General features: G+C 40.9%; 2 protein-coding genes across 4 annotated transcripts in view; one reads left to right on the top strand and one right to left on the bottom strand.

Moving 5' to 3' along the window:
- st6gal2a (ST6 beta-galactosamide alpha-2,6-sialyltranferase 2a) overlaps nt 1–7882 on the top strand; it is a 39280-nt gene extending 31398 nt beyond the window's left edge. For all 3 annotated transcript variants that reach the window (XM_047337179.1, XM_035651655.2, XM_047337180.1), the window contains one exon: nt 4188–7882. In XM_047337179.1, coding sequence (XP_047193135.1) covers nt 4188–4435 — 248 coding nt within the window. In that variant the 3' untranslated portion in view covers nt 4436–7882. The remainder of the gene's footprint in view (nt 1–4187) is intronic.
- On the bottom strand, nt 1886–20956 carry tmtops2b (teleost multiple tissue opsin 2b). Its single transcript, XM_035651657.2, has 4 exons — nt 19986–20956; nt 12808–13133; nt 7968–8201; nt 1886–2809 (listed from the first exon to the last, which is right to left on the bottom strand). Exons 1-4 carry the CDS (start codon nt 20338–20340, stop codon nt 2570–2572), a joined length of 1155 nt encoding a protein of 384 aa, XP_035507550.1. The 5' UTR covers nt 20341–20956; the 3' UTR covers nt 1886–2569.
- Nucleotides 20957–26018: the final 5062 nt, after the last annotated feature.

The raw sequence follows: 26018 nt of genomic DNA, 5'->3' as shown, positions 1-26018 counted from the left end.
GTGTACTGTAAATAAGACTGCTTTCTGATTATACAATGTATGTATTCATTCCTATTGATCCAGCTGTATGTGGGGTTCAGCTATAATTAGGCCAAAACACTAGCCCCCTTCCTACACAACCATTACTTCACTCTACATTCATTTGGAAAATGCAAATCAAATTTGTGCATCCGTCGTCCAATCGGAAACAAAGAGCCAAGACTCTTTTTCCACAGGAAATGAAGTGCTGGCACAGCTGTCAATTCCTGCTTCTAATTAGGTTGACGAGGCAACGTGTTAAGTGGTGATTGCTGTGTAATTTTTTTTGTCTTTTGTGAGGGAATTTAGTCATTATGGCGACAGATGACGGAGGAGAAACACTGTGTGCACTGTCCTGATGTCATGGAGAGATTTTTCTTCTCTTCCCAGAAGACATAGCACGAACACAAATCAGGCTTTGTCTATTAAAACACAATCATGTGATACCTTATCACAGTTTTAAATCCTGTTATGTGACATTTATGTGCACTAACATGCTCTAGTTTGTTGTTTTAATAAATCTTGCCTGAACAAAATCCAGACTGGATGCACAGTTGCACAGTTTTATACCCTGTTTTGCTCATGGAGCTTTTCAAACATCCCACTCATCTATAATAAGTTAAATTGGAACACCTCCGTTACCTATTTCCCTTTTTCAGCACCACAGAGATGGGTGTGGCACATTTTTAGTTGTTGTTGACCAAAGTCATAAATTAACGGCACTGGGTGACATCAAAGTCTCACGTCATTTTTAGCCTTTTTGCCGGTCATAAGGTGCTTGTAGACATGCACTGTTAAAGACCAGGCTAAATGGTCATCGATGCTCATTAGTCCGTATGGGCAGTTGCACAGCAACATTGAATGCCAGTTAACGACCAGAACTCAATACGGAACAGATGTACATCAGTCATCTATTGCTACATATGACGTACTGTAGTGTAATCAGTGTATTCTGTAACATTCATCTTTCATAAAATCATCGTACCTCATCCTTTACCTTCCGCACTCTTGTTGCTATTGGTCATTCTCTTTCATTGCACATTTGTGTGCCTTGGAATCTTATTCTTTATGATTTACGTTGCTATAATTATACGTAAGCGTGTGCCTTGTTATAAAAATAATTTGAGAACCAATGAACAAGACCAGCTAGCCGCTTCTTCCCCGACCTGAGTGCATGGATGAGGCACCATCACATCCTGACTCCCCTGCTGGTACAACAATATGAGATAATGCTCCATCCATTTCATCCAGCCTCCCCTGTGCCTCGCTTCATTCATCCTTTTGTCATTTTGAAAAAAAAGATATATCCTTCCTATGTATGCCCCATAATGCCTCAATGAATCGGCTCCACAGCAGCCACCAGATGCCAACAGTGCAATTAACTAGTGTTGGCGCTCTCACGCTTTATGTTTCTCCTGCTGTTACACACAATGCGCCTGTGCCTTTGGTAGTGTGAAGTAGATCTGTTGCTTGAATGACACGCAGCACCCTAAACTTTCTTGCATTTTGGATCAACAAGAACATGCTTTTTAGAGCAGGAATGGCAGATGAATAGACCCAAGATAAAACATGCAGGGCTGTAGCCCTGGTCATTCAGGCCTAACAACAGCTACGGTGACTCATCACAGCTTCTCAGCCATTTCCGACTAACGACTAACCTCCCTCTGGTGCAAAATAAATAGATGTTCTTCTTCTTTCTCCCAGTGACACTGACAATGTGACCAGTCACTGCTGGAGAGAGTAGAGCTCTTTAATCGAATACAAGTGAAAGGAATTATCTCTTTACTTTACTGAAAATAAAAATCATGCAACACAAAGTAACCATATCAAAAGAGGTAAACCAAACACACATGGAAACAAAACCAAATTACTGGCTACATGCAGACCAGAATGATTAATTTTAATAACATTAATATATTATACACAGGCTTAAAGATAAATACAGGCCTTTATGTGAGAGCTTTTAGGATTCAGGAATATTTACAGTCAGAGCAGTACAGAGGAAGAACAGACAGAAGTTTAATGACATCGATCCACTTAAACACTGATTGCGGCACAGATCTGTGATTTACTATTCTTGGTATTTACAGCAGCACAATGACAAATTGACTGAACGACAAAGAACAGACAAGGTTTTTGCTTTTTTAGAAAGAATGGGTTGAAAAACAAAACACACAATTTTTTTTTATTATAGCAATGAGAAATTCTTTAGTGAATTGGAGTCTTCTACCTATTGTGGTGAACTTGCACCAGGTATTTGGGAAGCTTTAAGAAACTATTTCCAGATTCCAAAACATTTTTACACAGTTTGTATTGGATTCAAAAATGTGCTAAGTAGATAATAATGAAAACAAATGGATTGGCAATTTCATAAAAATGATTTAAAAAAATTATGTGCACAATAACTCAAGCTGGGTGAACACAAAAGATCTGTATTGTACAACACAAGCTCACCCAAAGTACATTTACTGTCTAAATGCATCATGTCCGAGTCCACAGTTCAACGTAGTCAACATTGTAAGCTATTCACGCGTCAGTACATTGAGAATATTCAGGGGCAGGTCATGACCCCGGGGGGTGGGGTGGTCTGCTTGGTGGCCGACGTGCTGCAACAGTGGTTGAAGGCGTCGGTGGAGATCTGGGCGGTGGAGATCTGGGCGGCGCAGGCCACCGTGTTGCTGTAGACTCTGCGGTTAAGCTGGATGACCGTAGTCCTGGAGGGAACCGAGATGTTGCCGTTCTCCGCTGACCAGTGATTACAGTGAAACAGAACCAGGAAACACCTGTAGAACTGCGAGGGAGAGAGGAAGAAAGACATTATGAACATAATGTGTCCCCACCAAACCGGAAAAGGCTGGATTTGGCGCGGGTTTCACAATGCCGGAGAGACTCGTGGTCAAGTTCTGTTCAGTTTGATTAGGCAGAAATCATAGTGCACTTTCGTGTCCTCAGAGTCAACAGGTAGTGATGTTTGCGTGGAGAGATTGGCCCCCCTAATGGCTTGTCGCGCCGGCGGAGCAGAGAAAGTGGCCTCTAACACTTGCAGGTCATTTAACACATTAACTGGAAAGGTCTGAGGAGACGCTCTTTGAAATATAAGTGCTTGCTCTTGTGTTTCATCTGTGTTTCCTGAATATAGTGAGGGTATGAGTAATCCATTTGTTTGGCTTTTTCAACACTGACATTGGCACCTGTGTTTTACAGTTTTGATGCTATCTTGGCTATTGCTTGATTACTGTTGTGATTCTTCCGATGGAACAATTATGCAAAGGTTAAAAATGTAATCAAAGGTGCAAATGTTTAAAAAAAAAAGCAGCTAATTTTGTGGTTAAACTCATGAATGTTTTTAAGAAAACAATACATGGACAGGTGCACATTCTTTTGGAGGCATTTAGCTTGAATATTTGTGAGTGGTTTATCATATTGGAGAAGGAATGCAGTTGTGCAATTGTGTGCAGAATAACAATCACCAGGGGAAAAATGATAAACACAAAAAATCAGCAATGTACAAAGAAAGATGGAATGAAACGCAGCAAAGGTAAATAAATGTATTTGGGAGCCTTGCATCTATCTGTTTCTGCAACCTATCGGGTGCATGAAAGATACCGCGCAGCACCTGCTGTGGCAGCATAACTCACTGTCTTCCTCATATTTTATGTATTCAGATCTGTTTTTGTTTTTTTTTCCTTATCTAAAAGAGGGTTTTTCTGCACAAGCATGCTCTGTTTTCCCAGCACAACCGAACTTCCCATTTGTGCCTGACAACTGCCCAGTCTTAACTGTAGTCCTTGACTTAGGACATTGTGCAGATCCAGTGGGGATTTGTGATGCTGAATGCTTTTCTCAAAGAAGCAGATGCTGACAAGGCTCTTGCATTTAAATCATGGAGAAAAGGCAAATAAATGTTGAACAGTCCCTTCACCTCCAACTGTTCCAGTGGAGCTACTCAGGCCTGCAGATCCGACTGTGGTGGTATTGGGCAGCAGGTGTGTTACTTGCTCTCTGCTAAACTCCAGTGGTTTAAAAAAAAGTCTAAGAAATGATATTTCGATGCTGGTGCATGCCACAAATCGATCTGTTGGGTTGAGGGTAACACCAGGTTTGTATGTAAATCAGGAAATAATTGAAATGTGAATGTGTGAACCCCTCTCTCTCTGTTCACGTTGCAGGCATCCTCCTGATGATGTCGCTCTGCGAGCAGGTGCATGTGTACGAGTACATTCCCTCCATGAGACAGACGGACCTGTGCCACTACCACGAGCGTTATTATGACGCGGCCTGTACACTGGGTGCCTACCATCCCCTCCTATATGAGAAGAACCTGATCCAGCGGATCAACACGGGCCCCGAGAGTGACCTGCGCAGGAAGGGACGGGTCACTCTCCCAGGCTTCAGCACCGTCAACTGTGACATCTGAAATATGAGACCTGACCCTCTTCTCATACAAACAAAAACACACACTGGCCTTTTTCTGGCTGACTAAGGGAGAGGTGCAATAAAGCCACTGGAGACAAGGAGGCTGAAATGTACAAGACTCAAATTAGACCCATGAAGAACATAAGCCATAGCCCTCCAGGGAAGGATCAATGCGGAGGCTTCTGAAAGAACGTGTCTTCATCAAGATGGTTTACTAGACCAGAGATTTCCAGGAAGAGTTGTCCAAGATGTGGATATGAAAAATATGTTTCTCTCTGCTTTAGCTGAGCCACGTTAGCTTTTGAGCTGACTGGGGGTAGCGTCAGATCAGTGTTTTTAGATAGACAAGTGAATTTTCAATAACTGGGTGTGTTTCAATGGTGTAAAATGTGTGTTTTTCAATAGTATGGGTGGTTCCCCACTTAAAGGAAATGCCACTGTTAATAATGGCGGATGTTTGTGTTCCTTTCTTAGGGGTCCAAAGGGTTGTGAAAAAGCAAGGAAGTCGTCCGTGCTGAATGTCACAAATGCAACATGATTTTACACACGCACACACACACACACACCATTATATAAGCAGATATAGCGTCTCCAAAGAGACAGTCACGCCGTCACATCATAATCTCTGTAGCAGGTCTTCCTGTTTGACATTCCTCTGATATCATCTAATGAATACTAAATTACTGTCCTGTGCATGCTGACTCACAATCACTTCTCGTTCACGTTTTGGACAATTATCCGTTCAGTGACAAAAAGCCAGTTAAAAGTTTTTGGTTTTTCTTCCTTTTTCTGAAGATGTAATTGGATCAGAGTTAATGGGGACAAAATGGATAAAAACAGAACAAACAGGTGCTCAGAACAGCAGCAACCCTCTGCCTGGTGGTCGTCGGAACACTTTCCTCGGGTTTGCCTTGCGGCTGTTCGTACACATGCAGTAGCCTACATACTGTGGCAGTACAGTAGTACAGTGCAGCTTGGTTGCCATGAGCCATGCGGAGCAATTGATATTGCTGAATTTATCTTTGTCAGGGGATTCTCGTCTCTGCCTCAGCAATCGCCAGCCCCCAAGTTTTTTCATTGTCAGTTCAGTCTTTATTGAATGTAATTTTAACCACTGTGTGGCCAAACCCTTCCTGGAGCTCACTGCTGCAGCGTGGTCTCTGTGTGCAGCTCGTCGCAGGGATATGTCTCTGTCACGTAACAGCACAAAGCTCATTTCCTACAACTATTAATGTCTCATATTTTCTCAATCCTCTAATATTGGTCTGTACCTGTCCACAGCTCAGAGTGGAGATGATTATAAAAGAGGAATTTGAACCGGTAATATCGCCAGATTTGCTTCGTCTCCGTCTAGGATGAATTTTTTTCTTCTTTTTTCCTTTTTTTTACGTTAAAATTGAGGCAGTGCCACATCTGCGACGAGCTCTAGAGCCATTTAGTTCAGTGTGGAAAAGATGGTTGGTGGTGTTTTTTGCTGCGGGTACGCAGCCAGTCAGTCAAAAAAATCTTGCCTATAACAGAGATTTTTACTGCTAGGTGTGCTATTTTACAAAATGTGCTCGTGCCATTGGTTGTGGTTTGGTATAAGATGTGAAACTTGTCACAGAAATGTTGCATTAAATAGTCTTATGAATCTTGATGAAGATGCCTCTGTAGTTGTAGCGTGTAGATGATTCTGGGGGTTAGTATCATCCAAAAACTGTCTGTATTATTAAAAAACGCACTCTGCTGATACTAAGAGAAACTCGACAAACTGTTTTTACAAGTAAGGCCATATCTGCTCAAAGGAAAAGAAACATTTGACCAAGTATTTGCAACCAATTTTCAATACATAGGGGTGATATACAGTAGGTCAAATCTTCCATTATGTTATATGATATCCAAACACTTATATACTGTATATTGTGATTTTATTTTGTATTTTTTTTAACCCCAGACACTGTGTAGAAGAAATAACCAGACATTAATGACTAATTCAGTGAATTTCATATGTGGCAAAAGTACTTCATCACATTGATGCAAACTTCATCAATCAATATTGCCAAGAAAACTGATTTGCAGGATCTTCCACAATAATCTTGAAATATTGAAGATGTAGCTGTCTCAGTAGAAATATTGTATTTTAACAGTTGTCATGCAGTATATACTGTATATATGTGAAGGCCTATATTAGTATATTACGTGTATGGTTATATCACCCTGGCCAACTTGACAGATTCTTTGGACACATTTTGTTCAGAGTGCAATAAGTACCAAGGTTTGATACCCAGCCCCAGTTTCAAGTTGATTATATAGGCATGTTGTTAGAAGAAGAAAAGAAGAACACAGTCAAGTGTTGGAGGATGGTTACGTAGGTTTAAAGAGCAGACTGGAGAAACATGCAGGTTCTCGGCTCTGCTGTAGGTTTTGAGATAAATGATCCAATGTTTTAGTGCTTGTAATTTTAACACACTGAAGGTGCATAAACCATGAATCATATTGTACATGTATATTTCTAACAACTTTGATCACTTTACAATGCACAGAGCATGCAAGTCAAGATCAGGGCTAAGAGTCTTAAACTGTCTGTGCTGTACTGTGCTGCAAGTAGGCACCATTGTCATTAATGTTGTGAGAGGCGATTGTACAATAAGACCTTTTTTTTTTTTCTTTCTCGTGGTGTTTTACAGATTTCAGTGCATGCTTGTGGATAGGGGAATCACATCCTGCTGCAGTGCAGTTATAAGTAGTTCCTTGGAGGCACTTGTGTAAGTGCGATGCCTTGTGGCAACTTCATCTTTGCATCTGAATATGGTGCCAAATTCCTTTTTTAATTATGTCTCAGCTGGGAAAGTCAAACTCACAATGAGGAATTGGAGCAGTAGCAGGACCTCTAAGGTGCTATTGCTTCTCTCTCGGGGAAGCTTAAGATGGCATATGATTGAATTTTCATCCTCCTCAGTGCAACAATGTAATTTGCCAGTATTTCATACAGGACAATGACTTTGCCCCCTGCTGAAGCAGCGAGGAAGAGAAAACATTTTTCGGAGACACTGTATTACATTTCCCTCTCTCAGTCTCTGTCTTTCTGCTCTTTACTCGTGAGGCCTATTTTTCATGTGTTTTTATTATTCAGTATTGTGGGAATTGCTGCGCCACACACTGCCTGGGGGCGGAAGGATTGTTCAACATTTTCCGTTTGGTTTTTTTTCTACATTTCCCTGCTGCTGCTGTTTGCTGCAGCATTCCCAAAATGGGGAAGAGAAAAAGAAGCATCCACATCTGAACATGGTAAGAGTGAAGGTTGTGTTTCACTCCCAACAGCCTTAGGGTGTTCTTCTTGACTTTGATTTGTCAGTGAATTCTCTTCTTACACTTGAAATAATATTTAAATAGACCATTTGTATGATTTCAGCTGATGTAATTTGTCTTTTTTTACCGTGTAAATAAAGCTGTTGTCAATGTCAAACTGTCCCTTGATTTTCAAAACTTTGAGAAGGACTGAATTTAGGCAACAAAACATTAAAAATAGATAATCACTGTTTTTGACTCACCTGTTTATTCATGAGTATATAAATGAGAGGGTTGATGACGGTGCTGCTCTTGGCCAGTAGTGACGGCACCACACTGGCCACAGGACTAATGATGTTGGGTGGGCCGAACGTTGCCATCATGGCCACCACACCGTAAGGCATCCAGCACAACAGGTAGCAGGCAGCTGTGGTCAGAACCATGAACAGTATGTGGTACTCTCTCTTCCGGGCTGCAGATTTCCGGACCTTACCCACCTGTGGAGGAAAGTTGAAGATGAGAGTTTTCTTTCTTGGCTGCTCGTGGTTTCGTAACACGTACTGGAGTGTGAAAAAATGCAAAATTGGTAAAAGAATAAATCATATTTTCAAAGGCTTCAATGGAAGCTCTCCTTGTTTGTGCATTCAAGGACTCGCACACGATTCAGCAAATGCACAAGCTGTGTTACTAATTAAATTACAAGGTTCAGGAACAATATCAATATAGTAATGGCTTTCATTAGTTCCTGCTGTTCACCGCTCCATCATGCATTAATTAAAAAAAAAGATGGAAAATAAATAAATTATGACGTGCTTATTGAAAACAAATCGAAACTGTATGTGAAAGGCTCTGGCTGCCCTAACTTATATATTATATTTCATATTCATTTTTAATAATTACAAATGAATACTTCTGTAATTACACATGACAATATTCAGGCCACAACTCTTCAGGTTGGGAGGAAGATTAGTTAGAAGACTGCAGATTAGCAGCAATAAACAAATTTCCTTAAACAGATGGTCTAATGTATATTATGTAACCTGGATACTGGACTCCAAAATGGCACTCCTTCACATGAATTACTTTTGATTTATTTTTTGCTCGGTGCATTAGCCAAATGTTTTTTTTCCCCCAGCTTCTGCGTTTGCTTCCACATCTTTGGCCAGAGCTGCATAATAGTGTTTCTATTTATGGAGATGCCCCATCAGCTCATAGACGTACTTTACACCGGGATGATGTCACACACAAAGATGAACCATGAACTGATTGCAATCAGATATCACATTCATGCCTCAAATCAGTGACTCTTGACAAGTTGCTTGGATACTAGGCAACACCTGTGTCTCATGTGGCCTTCAAATGAGCTCGTAAGCTTTTGTTTAAGACATGTGAAGTCTTGCACTCAAAATAGCAAGTGTACACACTGCACCATAGATTGTATATTAAATTGTTTCGTTTTTTTATAAATAGACGTAGTCCCCGGGCGCGGAATATGAATCCAATGCGGAAGTCCCTAATCCCTGAAGCTTGCATTCCCTGGGAAATGAGAAATCGACCCTTCCTACTTCTCACTTGATTTATCATGTCAGTAAACGTGTTCCTGGTGAGTTTATGGTCTCACTCGCTACTTTAAAGTCTTCCTCGACACTGCACCGTGTTCATTTAGTAAATTACGGCCTCGTTTAGAGTAAAATAAACGCTAAATGCGCCACAGCGTGATTGACAGCCGGTCCGTCCAATCGGTGCGTGGTTGCAGGTGTAGGGGTGGGCGCGCAGCGGACGAGCCTCTCGGTCAGGCCACACCCCCCCCCCCAATTCTACATCCGGTTTCTTGTTGTGCGTGTTCAATGAGGCGGCAAACACCACACAAGAAAGTGGACCTTTAGTTTTTTGAATGATCAAAGCAGCCAGGAGACATTCGGGTGAGTGAGCACCAGGATCACATGTTGCCCACCGTCATTTCCAATGAGTGCACAACGGCTGTGTTTGATTTGGGACCACACACACAACACTTCCCTGTGGAAATTCTAAGCCAGTGCACAAAGTACACTGCATACGAGAGTGTTGACTGAAGTGTCTGATTTAGGACACAGTCCAGCGCAGGTGGTCACAGCAGGTTGTATAATAATTGTACTGATCTGACTGTTCCTGTGATGTGAAGCTGCTACAGCCTCCCAACACCACCACCCCCCTCCCCCCTCCCCCCTCACTTTGTGTGCAGAGCTTCTGCTATTGTTGACTTTAGTGAGATCTTATGATCATGTACTGTGTGTATTTGCTGTAGGGTCGGTTGGTTTAGTTTCCCCACAGAAATCCACCTATAGCTTATCAGATTTGACATTAAGATCCAAATGTATAACCATTTGCTATCGGATGTTTCTGTCTGATCAAGGCAGATCATGCGAGAGACATATGTTACTGTTGGAATAACAGAACGTAGAGAAGTTTGTCAAACGCTCACTAAAAACAAAAAAAATCCACACCATTTCAATGTTCTACTGGTGATTTCCTATTAGTGTTGCTGCTTCCATTTGTCACTGTCATTATTGGTGTGAGTCAAATTGGCCTCCACAAACATGCAACAAACAGGAGAGGATTAACAGATAACAAAGACAAAGTGATTTTGTACTGAATACACAGCAATTTTGGAGGACACTTGATCTGTGTAACTCTTAACAAATGAGGCCTAAAATCAGTTTCGGTGGACTATGGTGTGTTCACACTGGACACACGAGTTTTAGATTGGACATATTCGCACGGATGACGCAAATGAGCACTAATGTTTACTTGTGACACGAATTCCAGTGTGAACACAGTATTAGAATGCATTCTGAAAGGACAAAGGATTTAGTCAACCAAGACAGGATCTTTTTATGTCCAGTATGGAGAGACAATTTCAGTGAGTGAGTACTGACCTTTAAAAACAATATACTGTACATAAATACAGGTTAGGACCAAGGCCCTACAGTATCATGGGATATTTAGTGGATGCAATATAGCCTGGGCTGTTCGTGGAGACGGTCATATATTTGAGATATTCTTTATTGTAAGATATTGTTTTCTGTGTTGTTTGTTTTTATATATTATATATCATTTTACTTATTTCAAAAATATACTTCTGGCTCAAGATAAGGGTTACTGTGCGATGTGTGTGTGTATGTGTGTGTCAATGTTTTTGCTGAGTCTTAACAGAAAGGTAATGACAATAAGCTGATCCAATTCGGCCAATGTGATCCAGAAAAAAAGCTGCTTATTGATACCAGGGTGTCAGTCCAAACTGCCGTCCTCCTGTGTTTCATGGGAGCGGAGGTTGTTCATCCTCCTTCTGGGTTTAAATAATCTTCTAATAATCTTTAATTTTTTATAACGTTTGAGTATAACTGAGTTTTGAAAAACCGAAACACTGGATTAAAATGACAAGAAACAAGAGGATGTTTGAGTGGCTTATGCTTTGTTTGTGGAAAACTGTGATAATCCCCTGCCCTGCTAACCCCCTGGATTAGATTATCTAAATCATGGGGAGTGAAAAGGATTTTCTTACTTAAGGCAAGTAAAGTCACTCAACAGAACCCCCAAAACTACTGCCAGCGGTACTTTAAATGTACATGACGGTGTTTGGTGGAAAGTCCAGCTCTACAATCTGTTACTGTCCCTGGATCAACGTACAATAAAATCAGGTTGCTGTGTCTGGTGCAGTCCCTGGGTTATTTGTGGTGACCTGATGCATGCTTCTGCTTTGATTTTGTTTATTCAAAAGATATTTTGTGCCTCAGTTACAATCCCATGGTGTATCTCCTCCATTATCTCTTTTAGCTAATAAGAGCAAAGAAAGACTGTGCAGGAACAGACACAGCTTCACTTCTCTTTTCATTGGAGGTCTTTCTTTTCTGTGATGGATTGCTCCTTGATTTGTAGATGGTCATCCACAACTTACGTTTGCTGGTGATGTATTTGTCCTAGCAAATTCTTCAGTTAAACTTAATTATACCTGCGCTGTGCTGATATCATTGGTGTTGCATCATGTCATCTGTCAGTTTCTCTCTCTTCCGTGATGGAGATGTCTGAGATCATATAGAGTATCCCAGAATTTTTAAACATGATTGACAAGGGGCCATTAACTTTTCCCATGTGGCATCATGTGGGACGAATTCATTTTCCAGATATAGTTTTTCAACTAGCTGCATGCAACACTGCAGATATATGGCCTCCCTGTGTGTGTGTGTGTGTGTGTGTGTGTGTGTGTGTTGAATCATGGCGTTTTGCCTCCGGAGTTGACTTTATTTTCTCCACTGGATGTTTTTGTCGTCATCTCAGCAGCGCATGACTGTTCAAAACAGACTGTTGACAGCACCATTATGTGATTATCAGGACTCCATTGTGTTCTACTTTGTGAAATCTCATTTTCAGGATGTGCATTATCAATTTTCAGGTGAAGATGCTATTTTGATAAAATATTTTTAATATTTTGCGTATGACATAATTAGGGTAAAAGATATATTATTTGTGTGTGTATGTGTGTGTGTGTGTGTGTGTGTGTGTGTGTGTGTGTGTGTGTCTCTCTCTCTCGCACACACACACACACACACACACACACACACACACACACACACACAGATTTCCTCTCAGGAGGAAATGGATGCTCCCTCCAGCAAGATACAGGAGCTGGAGCAGAGAGGAGCTATTTCTGTGGGCCTCACAGAGGACCGAAAAGCTGCGATTATTTTCTGGAAATTTCATGGTCTACAAGAAGACCAAAACAACATTCCAACCTCTGCGTGTAGCAGGGTCAGATAGGATTGAGAGGCCAGTTCAGAGGCTAGGGAACATGAAAACCTCGACCATGTTCTTGGAATGACCTGAGGGTCTGCAAAGGCTGCTCGCCTCCTGTAAGTAAGGTCACTAAATACTGCATATTACGGTTTGCCCTTTTCAGGTAACGATCTGTTCACATCACCCTTGGATCTGCCCTTAGCGTGTTGAGTCATTGACACACAAAAAAATCATTCAAGCATCACGCTCCAAGCAATTTGTGGTATTGCGTTCAACATCTAACAGCGAATTAGTGTAAACACAAGCACGCACATAGTTCTGCCGTCTCTCTACCTGTTTGACTGCCCAGAGCAGCCTACCATAGCAGTAGATCATCACCAGGATGGGTATACCCAAGCAGAAAGTGAAGAGACAGATGATGTAGGCGTGCGACTGGGCTGACTGAGCCGTCCATGATACAGAGCAGCTTGTCCCTGCTCCCTCTATGCCATAGCTGCTCCAGCCCAGTAGGGGGGGCACTGTCCAGAACAAGGAGTACAGCCAAGAGCCCCCGACAGCCAGCAGGGGCTTGCGGTAGCTTGGCCCACGCTTGTTGTAAACGGTTAGAGTGCTATAGCGGTCGTAGGAGAGGATCACCAGAGAGATCAGCGACACAATACCTGAGAAAGACAGAGAGGTGGAGGAGTGAGAGTGGGCAGCTGCGAGTTGTATGACTCAGCAAAGGACACCAAATCGCAACACCACAAAAGTTAAAATAGCATGAAAAAAAATAAACAAGACAATATTTAAGATATTCTAGAGCAGATCTCGTGGGTCAGTTTTTAAAGTTTAAAATGCTGGTTGTTCTCGGAATAATATACTTCTTAAACCGGAGTCGACAGTATCACTAACTCACCTGTACACTTTGAGCCAAATGCTAACATGTTTACAACTGCCTTGCACAGATGTTTTTGATATAATGTTTGCCATGTTCACCATTTAAGTTTCGCAGGAAGTTGGTTAGAAATCATGCAAAAAAATGTTTTGACCTGTTGATGGCGCTATAGATGGAAAGTCAGGGATCATCATAATCAGTGGCCTTCATCGTCTGGGAGCCATTAATATCATTACAAAATCCATGTCAATGCCAATCGAATAGTTAAGAAGACATTTCAATGAAAATATGAATTTTGCAAGGGGAAATGTCAGAATCACCATCATCAGCAAAATTAATGTCTGTTAAAAAAATTGTCTAGAATATGGTCAGATTTTGAACTTTAACCTGGTGGAGCAAACGTAGGCATCACCCAATTCAGCAGGATCATTTATCTGGGAACCATTATTGTCTGCACATAATCTCACTGCCATCCATTCTTTAGTTGTTGAGCTGCTTCAGTGCACTGCATCCCCCAACATGTTTATCTCCCCAACCAACTCACTGAGGTGTGTGTTTCAATCAGAGTGTCTTCATGTGTCAGATCTCAAGTAAAACCTGAAGTCAATGATACATGATGATGGATTATCAAACTGGGTGACGCAACAAACAACCAAACCTAACCCCCCCAGCTGATTTATTCATTTGAAACAATATGTTTGAGTGGAACCAAGCCTTTACTGCCACTTCATTTAATAATTGGTCATTGAGTAATTAATTGTCTTAGCATCATCATTGTCACAGGAATATTAAATTGCTAAAACCTCCCTATAGCTGTAAAGCGCATAAACAACCAGACATAAAACTCCATAATTTATTATTGACAGGTGATAATTTAGATTCATTTTGAATTGTGGGACCAAGTGTTTCTGCATTCTCCATCTGTGGCTGACTATAATACCCTCACCAGCATGTATGCGCAGTGTGATGGAGCAGCGGTCACCGCAGGGTCCTATAGTGCTGTCATTATAAATTTGTCAAAACTCAACAATGTCATTGTTTAGAGCACCTACCATACGTTTAATGGACTAATTCTCTGAAATAGCCCTGGCCAAATCCAGCACTGTGACCTACCTGCCACTATTCATAACTCCCTCTCTGGGGATCTTCACCTCTCTCATTTTTCTCCGATTTCAGAGCCATGATACTACTAACATTTGCCATTATATCTGGGCAAAAACCCGGAAGGACGTGACAAAACCTTCACACTGCCCTCTTAGATTGTAATGTAATGGAGAGTTCAGAATACTCCATCCGGCATCTAAAGAACGGGGAGTTCGAGGGCATTAAATCATGGATCTCTTGCAAAGAAATAAAACATGCCCCGTTGAAACCAGGCAGACTACTTGAAGCATGACAAAGTCTCATTTTACTATTGCTCTGAACTTCTATTACAGAGAGAAGATTAAATTTAAACTCTTAAAGCAGAAACAATTTCTTTTAGAGTCCTAACGGAGAAGTGTTTGTATAGTGAAATGAATAAAACATGCAGTCTGTACTTCAGGTCAACATATAGTTAACATCAGGGATAAAGCACATGAAGGAATATTACAAAGGCACAACTAAAGCAGGCAAACACATCAAATACCCAACTTCTGAACAAACCTTGTTGACGTGAGCCACCATAAATCATACTTTTCATATTTTAATGTAAAACATTAAGATTTACATTACAAATGTAAAAACCCCTAGAATTAACTACATGATATTAAATAGATGGAGAGGCGGCTGTTTGGCCTTCCCCTGCAAAGGGTTTCATCATACAGTGAAATAATTTATGAAATGAGATACGTTCCTTTAAGTTCTGTTTGTTGTCTGCATGAAGTTCAACAAAAACACTGCATCTGTCATATTCTGTTTTTTTAACAAGGATGAAAACAAGCATACTTGGAGTGAGCTGGTCCAGTGGAAAGTAACCTAATGTGATGAACCTGATAAACCATATCCGACATCCCATCCTTGTCCCTGCGCTTTTACAAAGACTACTTTCATAGGAGAGCAAACGGTAGCAGTGTGCGGCTTTGTTTGGATGGGTGTGTCTAAAAAAGTACTTGATTTTTAGATTAAAGATGGGGGATTGTGTAACAGGGATTAATTTTAAATCTTAAAAACTTTAATTATGACCACGACTTTTAACCCTGCTAATTCTGATGCTAATAATTCTAGTTTTCCATTTATCTAGTTACGTGTTTGGTTGGTTCATCACTATCATCTGTCACATAATTTCAGATTGTAATATGGCATCATAAAATCTTGTATTGACCTGTCCGTTCTTATCACCCTCACACACACAAGAAATATGCAATAATTCCAGACATCTCTTAACACTTCACCACAATAAAGATGTCTGAAGACTTTGGCTCCGACACCACCAGCTGCCCAGTTTTTACTTTGATTCTTCTGCAGGATCACAAACAATCACGTATCTCAACATTTATCTAAAATACAACTTCCTTGTCTTATGATTATTAGAGCCTCACGGAGATGCCAGAGAGACTCTGAAGTCTTATGTTCTAGTTATTATAAGAATTACTGTTCTTATAAGTTTACAACTTGTAAATAGCATGTAAATTGTCTTTGAAGTCATATTTCTGACTCCAAAATATCAATCAACCAATTAAACTTTATTTATATAGCCCCTTTCGTGCAAAAAATGCAATTCAAGGTGCTCAACAGAAATCCCATAAAAAGACCCAAACTCAACCAATCTTTTGACTTGGTGCAACCTAGAAAATTAAGTATGATGGAGGTAAAGGATGTTTCAATGTGTTCAAGGAAGAAGAGATCAGATACACCACAGTGGAGGAAAATCTCCAGCCCCGGCCCCGTGTTTCTCTCCGTGGACACCTCCCTGAGGATTACATGTACCACTGAACACCTATTTTTGCACTAAAAATAATGATTAAAGGATTTTACACTTGTGACAACAATACTACATTTTTGATATCTCCATGGGTTTCGAGCTCACAATGCCTAAGCCTACTTCAACACATCATATACCAGCTGGAAAGCAGCCAGAGTGCCAATCATATTCCATACTGGTGTCAATTACCCTCATTTACAGGCATTGCAGATCATGGAATTAGTTTGTCTGACTGGAATTAATAGAGATTTCATATGGGTGTTATTGAGCATTTTATTAACCTTTGAAGAATATGAAGATTGAAATTTTTCTTCCTCTTCCTAATCATCTAATTGGAAAGATAATTTTTTTGACATATTGCGGCTTAAAGCATTCCTGTTGGCCATCCTGGTTTGAGAGCTACTCTCTTTAAATCAGGAGGTTTATAGCAATTGAACCCCATAATGCTTGAGGCAAATACGCTAATTAAAAATTAAAAAAATAACTAGGTAATATTTTGAACGCTCAACGTTAATTCTTAACACAGCCGGTCGTTCATTTTAGTCCTACAGTACATATCATAGTAAGCTTTCCTTGAATGTGTGGTAAAGATAAGAGTTGGTTATTTTTGAAGCGACATGATTGACAGATCCGTGGTCAGGTGGATTTCTCTGGCCAGCCCCAACACATCACCCTCTGATGAAAAAACAGAAAGAAAAAAATAATGGATGTGATGCCACTGACAGCAGCTTTTCTATGCCTCACTCTGGTCAACATAACAGGCGACCAATTCAAAGCGAACTGACAAACCTGCTTTTTTTTCCTGAGCTCAACCTAATATATCATTTTTCTTTATAAAACCATTTATGATGAAGTCTAATGCAGTCAACGGCTTGAACAATGAAGGGAAAAGTCACACCTCCTCCACCAGAGGGAATTTTTTTGTTACCTTCAAGTCACATGACACTTTTTGCGCTATGTGAGCAAAGTTATTTGATTCTATAGACTCCTGAGGCTCTACCTATAGGCTATTCATTTACTGTAGATGGACATACCATCTTGAATGTCAGGGCATGTTAGCACTGTAACATTTTTTAACTAGCACAAGACACTAAAGTACAGCTGCGGCTGGTGGGAATTTGATTTCGTTTTCAGGTATTTGGTCATAAACTAAAATTTAAAGAAAAAGATCCTATCATATGTGAAAGCTAGCCCTCCGCAAACATCCATAAAGCTCAAGTAAACTACCTACATAAACTAACTGTATAAACTTTCAGTTCAATTTCAATTCAGTTTTAGTTGTATAGTGCCAAAACGCATCATACATTATCTCAACACAAAATATTTAGGCCTAATATTTAAGATGTATGTATTTAAATTGCATATCAAATTTCCATCCATTTTACACAAACTCAAACTTAATGTGATGCATATTTGTCAGTCAAACATAAACGAAACGGAGGTGGAAAATTGGACATTTAGATGTCCCAGTGGGACTTCTTATACTCTGCTGCACTCGGTAATATAAATGTCATCCTTTACAGGCATATTTATTTATTTATATATTGTAGTACACCATTTTCTTAATTCATGTATAGGAGCACGATTGTGAACTGTAAAATGGTTTGAGCCTTAAACAATAGAAATAAAGTACAAAGAGAAAGAAATAATACTCTTATACACATATGTACACTGCACTGATTTAATTTGCGTGTCCAAATTTAATGAGCCCATTTGAGAACTGCAGGTGCAGTGTCTGCAAGTAAACCCATAATAATCCTGGATTATATGCTGCTGGTGTCTTGTAACTAAGAAAATCACAAAATGTGCTCCAGCATTCAATGCCACAACAAAAAAATCTCTTTTTTCAGTGATGCATCACAAAACAAAGAAGGTGATAAAAAGAAGCAAACTTCAAGGGCACTGAGTTGGAGTTAAGCTTAGAGGGACTGCGTGGAGGCCAGACAGACAGGCGAGGACGCCGCTCCATAGGGCGTGAGCAAAGGCATGACCGCTCTGGAGAGTGGTGGCACAAGCAGGGACGGAGGCAGGACCCTCTCTGGAGGGTGTCCACGAAGGCATGAGCTTTCCAGAGATTGAGCCGCAGGCTGATGGTGAAGTCGGGGTCGCCTTGAAGAAGGCAGCATCCTGGGAGAAGCCAGAAAGGAGGATGACCTGGAAACTGGTGACATGGGCAGGACCTTTCTGGAGTCGATGCCCGACAGTTGTATCTGCATTACAAATTGTAATGTGCAGATATGTAGTGATCCATATAAATGTATGCGTGTGTCTGACAGATAGAATCCCAGGACTGATCATTAGTCTCCAGCATTCAAGAGCTCCTCCTAAAATATAGCATGGCAGGGATACCAGACCTCCTTTGTCATATTTACAATAATAACCTAATTTATGGCTCAGTTAGGGTTTGCTTCCGTTTTGACCAAAAAAAAAATAACCTTGGTTAGGTTTAGGCAAAGACTATGGTTTGGATAACAATAAGAACATTGTTAAGGTAAGAGGATCTTTGTCATCATGGCTACAGTAATGAACACTTGGTTAAAGTTGGGCTGATGGTCATAATTTAAAGAAAAGGAAATAAATGTCTGTGACACACAAAATTCTACTTTTTGACGACCCATCCATCCACCCCAACCTCCTTCCAATGCGGACTTCAAAATTACTATAACCAGTAAGAGATCCTGTTAAGATTAAAAGTAAGAGGGTAATAAGCAGCTTGCACATACAGTACGTTCCTTAGGAGACGCCTTACAGTGTAACCAGTGAAAAGCCCCTTTGTCTGCATCAATACGGCAAATGTGTCTGAGGGAAAACATGGACATCGACACCCCTTGCAAAAAGGGTTTTCAAACACAGGATTACTTTTTCCCAGAACATGCAGCAGTAAAGTAAAAAGAAAAAGCTCATGTTGTTTCTTTTTTGAAAAAGAGGTCAGTGAGAGGTGATAAGCAGTTTATTGTAGTGGCAGTCAATCGGATTGCAGTCCCCGTTCTTTGGGGGGGATTTTGTATTTAATGGAAAAAGGTGACAGCGCAGAAAAGAACTAGACCAATCAATCATCTGGGCTGATCGATCGGTTGATGGTTATAGCACATATATTGATGTGTTTGTCAGGTTATGATAAGAAAAGTGAAGAAAGAAAAACTCACTACAGAGTTTGTCCACCAGAGGGCAGTGACAAGAGAATTGTCAACTGTGCAAAGCTGCTCAGTGTGTATGTTGCTCAGAATGATTAAAAAAAAAAAAAAAAAACTAAAATGATCTTCATCCATGCAATAATATTTGCTTCTGTTGTGTGTGTGTACATGTTGTGTGTAAATGTCCATGACAGCTCAGCTCACATTACAGCATCAACCAGCTCAACAAATGTTTACCTTTTCCCTGGTAAACAAGGACTTCCATACTCAACTGATGACAACGTGAACACATCTGCATGGCTTATCATCATCAGTACATATATTAGACAATGATATATTACTACTGGAATGTGTGGTAACACACACTATAGCCCAATTGGTTTGACAACAGTAACCTGTAGGAATCTCATAATGATCGAAAGATAATACAAGATACGCAAAATGCATCCAAAACTAAAAAACATCACAACCACTCGCTGCGTTGAATGTATCCATTTATAAGATGCCGTGTTGCCTTTTGTAAAACAGCAAATCTCCCTGACATGCACAAGTTGCACTTTCTCAGCTACCTTCTCTCTGCTTTAATAGTAGAGAAACCTACCGAAGCAGGAGTTGATGAATCCGTACCAGCTGCAGCCGCTGCGCCCCAGCAGCCACCTCCCGCGGATACTGGAGGCGAAGCTCAGCGTGGTGCCGAACAGACACACCAGCATGTCGCTGACGCTGATGTTCAGCAGCAGCATGTTGACGGGCGTCCGCAGCTTCTTGAATTTGCAGAAGAGGAGCAGCACCACGAAGTTGTTGAGGAAGCCAAAAGTCATGATGAAGCCCAGCACCACGGACAGGACTACGAAGCCCGCCGGGGAGAGGCTGTGCCTGGCCGCCGGCGCGTCCACCAGCCCCTGGCCATCGCTCAGGTTGAAGCTGTGATTCAGACCAGCCTGACTGGAAAACATCCTGCAGTCAATTCATCGGAGCTCGTCTTGACCCTGGAGCCGGTCTGGTGATCAAACTCGGTCACATTGCTCACCGGCAAAGTTTCTGAACAGCAGCCTCCCTCCCAAGTCTTTGTCCATCCTGCGCGGGACGCGCGACCTGTGCGATGGCTGCGCTCAAAACGCGCATTCCTCCACTGGCGCTGAGAGCATGTGGCTGTTACCTCGACCCTGTGGAGCTGACACTGACACAGAGGTGAACACACACCAAGGTAAAGAGCCACCTGTTACGCATTGCGAGTCTCCTCCGTTTCTCCAAATTCAAGTGAGCGCACCAGCTCCTCTTCTCGCCTTAAACACAAGACTCTTACTATTCACTCCGGTTTGCACAAGACTCTACTCGTCGTGTTCCCGCTGTTTATCTTCCTGTGGAGGAGGGTCTGTCATCCCCGAGTCACTACTTTTGGACTCATTGTACATCCGTGCTCTCAGCGGAGACGCCTGGCGACGCCTGTTGCGTAAAGTGCGCTCCGCTCCGTTATCCAGCATCTTTTAAAGATGCCTCTTACGTCACGAGGCACTGGGATGGCAGGGGGCTATATAGGGGGGGCTATATACGGGTGTGTGTGTGTGTGTGTGTGTGTACATTAATTTCCTTTAATCTAGCCTACTTCCATTTTGCTAAACATTTTCTGACAGCAGGGTAATTGTTTGATGAATGTGAATGTGAGAACGGGGCATAATAGTAATCGACAATACAGGCTGCAATTACCATGCAGTTACTGCAATTTGGCCACCTAAACAACTTAGATGTATTTGCAGTAAATGTCATATTTGTGTCTGTCTTACTGAGATGACTTTTTTGCTCATAATGTTTTTTGAAAGACAACACATTATTCTGTCATGACCCACTTTGGAAACTGAGCCAGAACAACATTAGAAATGGTAACTGCAGGAAGACTTCATAGAAATAACATTATCACAGATGCTCTCGTAGTTTTCTCCTCTGAAATATGATGTTTTTTCCACCCCTCCTAAACCTCCAGAGTTTTTATGCACCAAAGACACATGGCTCCCATCCTACGCTGACAGGGAACACAAGACTGCAAACCGTGCATCATGAGCATCATAGTGGGTGACAATAAACTCTTTATATAACCACCAGCAAGATGCTCTTGCTAGGTGACGTACTGTGCTGCTGCAAAAAAAGGAGCCGGGTTCAGATTTTTGTTGTGCTGGATGATTTGCCCAAGTATCTCTGCAGGATTTGAGCTTCTCTCTAAAACTCTCTTGTTTCATATCATTGTTTTGTGCACAATGCTACGACGAGGAGAGAACGTACGTGTTCTGCATGTTCTTTTTCTCCTTTCTGTGACAGCAGGCAGGGTGTTTGCCCGACAGTTTGAAACGTATAAAGACACTTTCACTCAGATCACACATTATACAAACTAGAAGTAGAAGTTCATTTCTCTGCTATTTGCCTTTGCAGTTCAATGGCTTGCTTGGGACGGTGCAGACAGGTACGTTCTTTTCACCTGTCATTAAGTTATTCTTTTCTTTTCATGACCCTCTTTTCTTGCTCTAACCACATTTTCACATTTATGTCGGCACTTAATTTTTTACTCAATTTTCCAAATTTAAATATTCTGGCACATTTTCATTAATCTCGTAAAGCACAACATCGGCAGTATAGATGTGGTTTGACTGTGTCTCTGAAATTTAACAATATTGTTTAATATGATTTTTTTCATGAGATCTATTATATGATTGTGACATGTAAATGTTCAAATTATGGTATGGGAATCTCAACAAACAAGGAATTGTAATTCTAACAGCTTGCTACGAGCTGAGATGAATCATATAAAATAATAATTGACCTGCACAATATTTGTTTTATCATTATTTTTTTTTCAGTTTTTAAAGTGAGTCATACTGCGGCAACCACCGACTTAATAAGAGCAAGTCTATCTCAGATGGAACAAAAAATTTCATAATGAGAATAATAGAAAACTGAACTCAAAAAGGTATGAATAAGATGGCCCTGAGGGATAAGTGATCTTGAGCCAAAAACCTTGGCAAAATGCTGCGGTGAAAGGTGAAAAAAGGCTTACATTTCATTTTTCTGAGACTGCTAGGAGAATTGTTAGGAGACCATGACGCCTTTAGCAGAAGCATTTATTGATGCTCAGTGCACTGAGGTTGCCAGCCCAACTCTAAAAGAACCCTCTGGAGGGGTGCCTATAACTCTCAATGTCACAGTTATGACTTGTGTCACAACTTGACAATGAGACACTGGCTGTTTGTTCTGGCTGTGACTTCCTTCACTGGAGGAGGAGCTAAGGCTCCACAGCTGTGATAAAGATTAACAATAAAGTATTGTTTAAAGTAGATGACATGTGAGTGTGACCTGTGTGAGCCAATGGCTGCATAAGAGAAAAGAAGACTAAATGAAATAAACTATGTGAAGTGGATGAACATTCTTTTACAGCACGAGTCATAACAGGCCTCTTTTTGTTCACGGCAGACATTTTAAATGAACCTCAGCAAAACCACAGGTATAATACTCGCATTACCAATGGTTCAGTTCTACTGGTGTGTGCCAGTATGATAGAGATCTGGCATGCATGTGTCATACACCTGCTGGGATGCAATCTCCGGTTACCTGAGCTTGGGTTGTGCCCTTTTTGCGAGCGCTGCCCACACACCAGGGCACTATAATTAAGCATTTGAATGGAATGAAATGATTTGATCTATTTACGCCTTTGCTTTTCCCACTGTCACAATATTGGCTGGGAAAAAATATAGTACAGATAAGGCTGTAGTTGTTTTGTTTTGATTTCGTTCCTACAAGAAGGCACATACCATTCCACATGAGCTTTTTTTTTAATCAATTATACTTTATGAACTGTTTATAAATTGTTATTCAGTGTGACACGGTGGTGCAGTTGTCTTCACATCAAGAGGCCTCTGGGTATGAGTCTGCTGGACCACCGGAGCTTTTCTGTGTGGAGTTTGCATGTTCTCTCTGTGCCAGTGACTTGGCTTTTTCCCACAGTTCAAATACATGCAGGTTAATTAGAGAGTCTAAATCTGAAATGTCAGCTGGGATTACCTCCAGCGCCGCCTCGTGACCCTCAAAGTGTGGGTGGAAATGGCTGTTTATTTTTTGTTAGGAACGTTAGTGTAGGACAAACTGGCTTCCCTTGGTGAGGACAAGAAGCTTGGCAGATGTCAATCAAGTGCAAAGGCAGCGGCCTCATGAATAATTGAGAAGCTCATACATTGTTGGTATAGGTTCAGCAAAAATAAGATTTCTTAGGGCTGCATGTAAAGAAAATCTTAACACAAAGTCCTTATGGATTACATAAGTGAAGGTTAAGTACAAATGAAAATACATGGCAATTAATGGTTCTTAAGATATTTCTCTGTGGACCAAAGTGGTGCATTGACTGACTGCATCAGCACATAGAGCTTCGAGTAGACAGCCTAGCGTGGCAAAGAAAATCATCGTTTTTCAGTGTGTGTTGATCAATCCTATTAGTTGATTCCATTTCTATTATTTATTCTGTTTCATTACAATACACATGGAGATCCGGTTGTTGTTCTTTTTTTGAAACCCTATATTTTCACACTGAATTGTCCTACGCAGCTCTGGTATTCAGTTCCATCACAGAAGCTCTGTGTTTCCATGGTCATCTGTCAGAGGGTTCATTGAACAGCTCCCCTGACAGATGGGTTATTCTGGAAATCCTCTCTCAGGGACAAAAAACATGGGAAAACATTACAGAATAATCCCTATGCATTTGTCAATAATTGTCTTCTGACAATCTTTTGCACACAGTTTGACGAAGGGACACTGTTTGATGTGAGCCAAGTATTTTAAAAAATGAGCCTAAAACAGTTGATTGGAGAGAACAAAACATATTTCATCACATGGCCGTCGACTGAGATTATTCCCGGGGAGTCAAAGTGAACAGCTGCATGCCAGATTAAATTTATCAATGAGCTTTGACATTTGGGTCGCGAACAACTGGATTACTCCCCGCTGAGGGGATGTTCTTTACGTACTTAGTGAGACATTGTATCGTAACTGTCCTCAGGCCAAAACTATCCAGTTTCCCTCCTAATGCATTCATGTGCGGATCTACAGCTTCCTGCATGACATTAATACAGTGTGTACGTCACCCAGCCATCAGGCAGGTATGTGATTCTGATGTCATTCATTTCACCCGTCAGTTCCTGTCTCTCTCTCTCTCTCTCTCTCTCTCTCTCTCTGCTCATTGGTTGTGAAGACAATAAGGTTCCATGTTGCACTGAGGTGATGCAACCACTAATCGGGTTCCATGAGATATGCATAAGGCAAATAATGTGAAAAACACCTTTTCACAGTAGATGAACAGAAAATGAGAAAGAAAGAGAAAGAAACAATAAGTTCCCATGAGGATTCTTTAGATCATGAATAATGCAGAAAACTGTAGAAAATAATAAGGCTCTTCGTGTTTGAAAACAATATCAGTTGATCCCATATATAAGAGGAAGAAAGTGATCATATTAGTCCACCTGAAGCTGGAGGGCTTTCTCTCTGCTTGTCTTTGTACTTTAACCTGCTTCATTGAAGATCACCTGTCACATCAGCCACAGCCGTGCAGCACTTCCCTCCTCCTTTGTAAATGTCTCAGCATTGCATTTTTTTCTATATCATCCTGGGCTGTGTGATGTGTGATGCTCTAGTTTCTGTCTCTGAGAAGTTGCTGTCAGCCCAATGTGGACAAGCTGAATGGGGTTTTGTTTGTAGTGGTCACAAGACTGAAAAGGTTTATTGAAGCAAGACTATAATCTACCAGCTGAGAACCTTATGTCTCTGAGCTGCTCGGAGGTTATTATTATTATTAGTTATCACAGTCTGTCCTGATGGAAACATGGGGCTCCATCCTGCACTTCTCAAAACACAGACTCAACATTGCCATCCATTAAGTGTGGTTGAAAAATAGGGCTGGTTTGTAACACTGTAATTTTTCTCTCTTGTTTAACGACGGTTTCTTTTGCAATAATTCTGTATGGGATAATGTTTTTTGTTTGTTAGAAGTGTCTCCAACACCCTCAGTGAACTGTTTCGATTCATTTAGAGTGAGTAATAACCAATGTTGCATTTCATCAATTGGGCCAATTGGATCTTCACGATACGACACAACCAAATTGTTACAGAAACACTGATGAGGGAGTAAATTGAGCGTCAACTCAGTGAACTGTTCCAAATGGGCTACACAACCTCCTGCTGTTAGACTGCTATTCGATGAAGTTGATTCTGGAGTGTTTAGTAAATCAGAGAGGAGAAGAAGAAGTGGTCTGTTTTATGTTGGACTCTTGCTTCCACATGGTGTGCTTTGTAGACTGAAGTAATGTTTGAATAATTATCTCACTTAATCGTAGGATTACACATGTTTTTGTGTTGGGCACGTCACCATCTGGGACATTTACAACTGACTGTGAGTAAATCCATAAGAATGTTTACACATTATGTTCATCGTTTGTATATTTATTTGTGATTTTTCTTTCAGCAGATATTGCAAATGACAGCTGTGGAAGGACATTTATGTGGTCACTTACATATCAAAAGAATATATTTCACTTTTTCTCCCAAAGCTAAATAAAATCAAAGGATGAAGTGGGAAAGTCAGCAAATGTTAAATTTAACATTT

Source organism: Scophthalmus maximus, chromosome 14 (genome assembly GCF_022379125.1).
Source record: "Scophthalmus maximus strain ysfricsl-2021 chromosome 14, ASM2237912v1, whole genome shotgun sequence".
Lineage (NCBI taxonomy): Eukaryota > Metazoa > Chordata > Actinopteri > Pleuronectiformes > Scophthalmidae > Scophthalmus > Scophthalmus maximus.
This window is presented reverse-complemented; position numbering and strand designations above follow the sequence as displayed.

Excerpts from the sequence above, each read along its gene's own strand:
- tmtops2b (XM_035651657.2), bottom strand. The coding sequence starts at position 20,340 with ATGTTTTCCAGTCAGGCTGGTCTGAATCACAGCTTCAACCTGAGCGAT. Across the intron at positions 13,134-19,985 it reads ATTCATCAACTCCTGCTTCG|GTATTGTGTCGCTGATCTCT; the intron begins GTAGGTTTCTCT and ends TGTCTTTCTCAG. Across the intron at positions 2,810-7,967 it reads ATATACTCATGAATAAACAG|TTCTACAGGTGTTTCCTGGT; the intron begins GTGAGTCAAAAA and ends TCTCCCTCGCAG.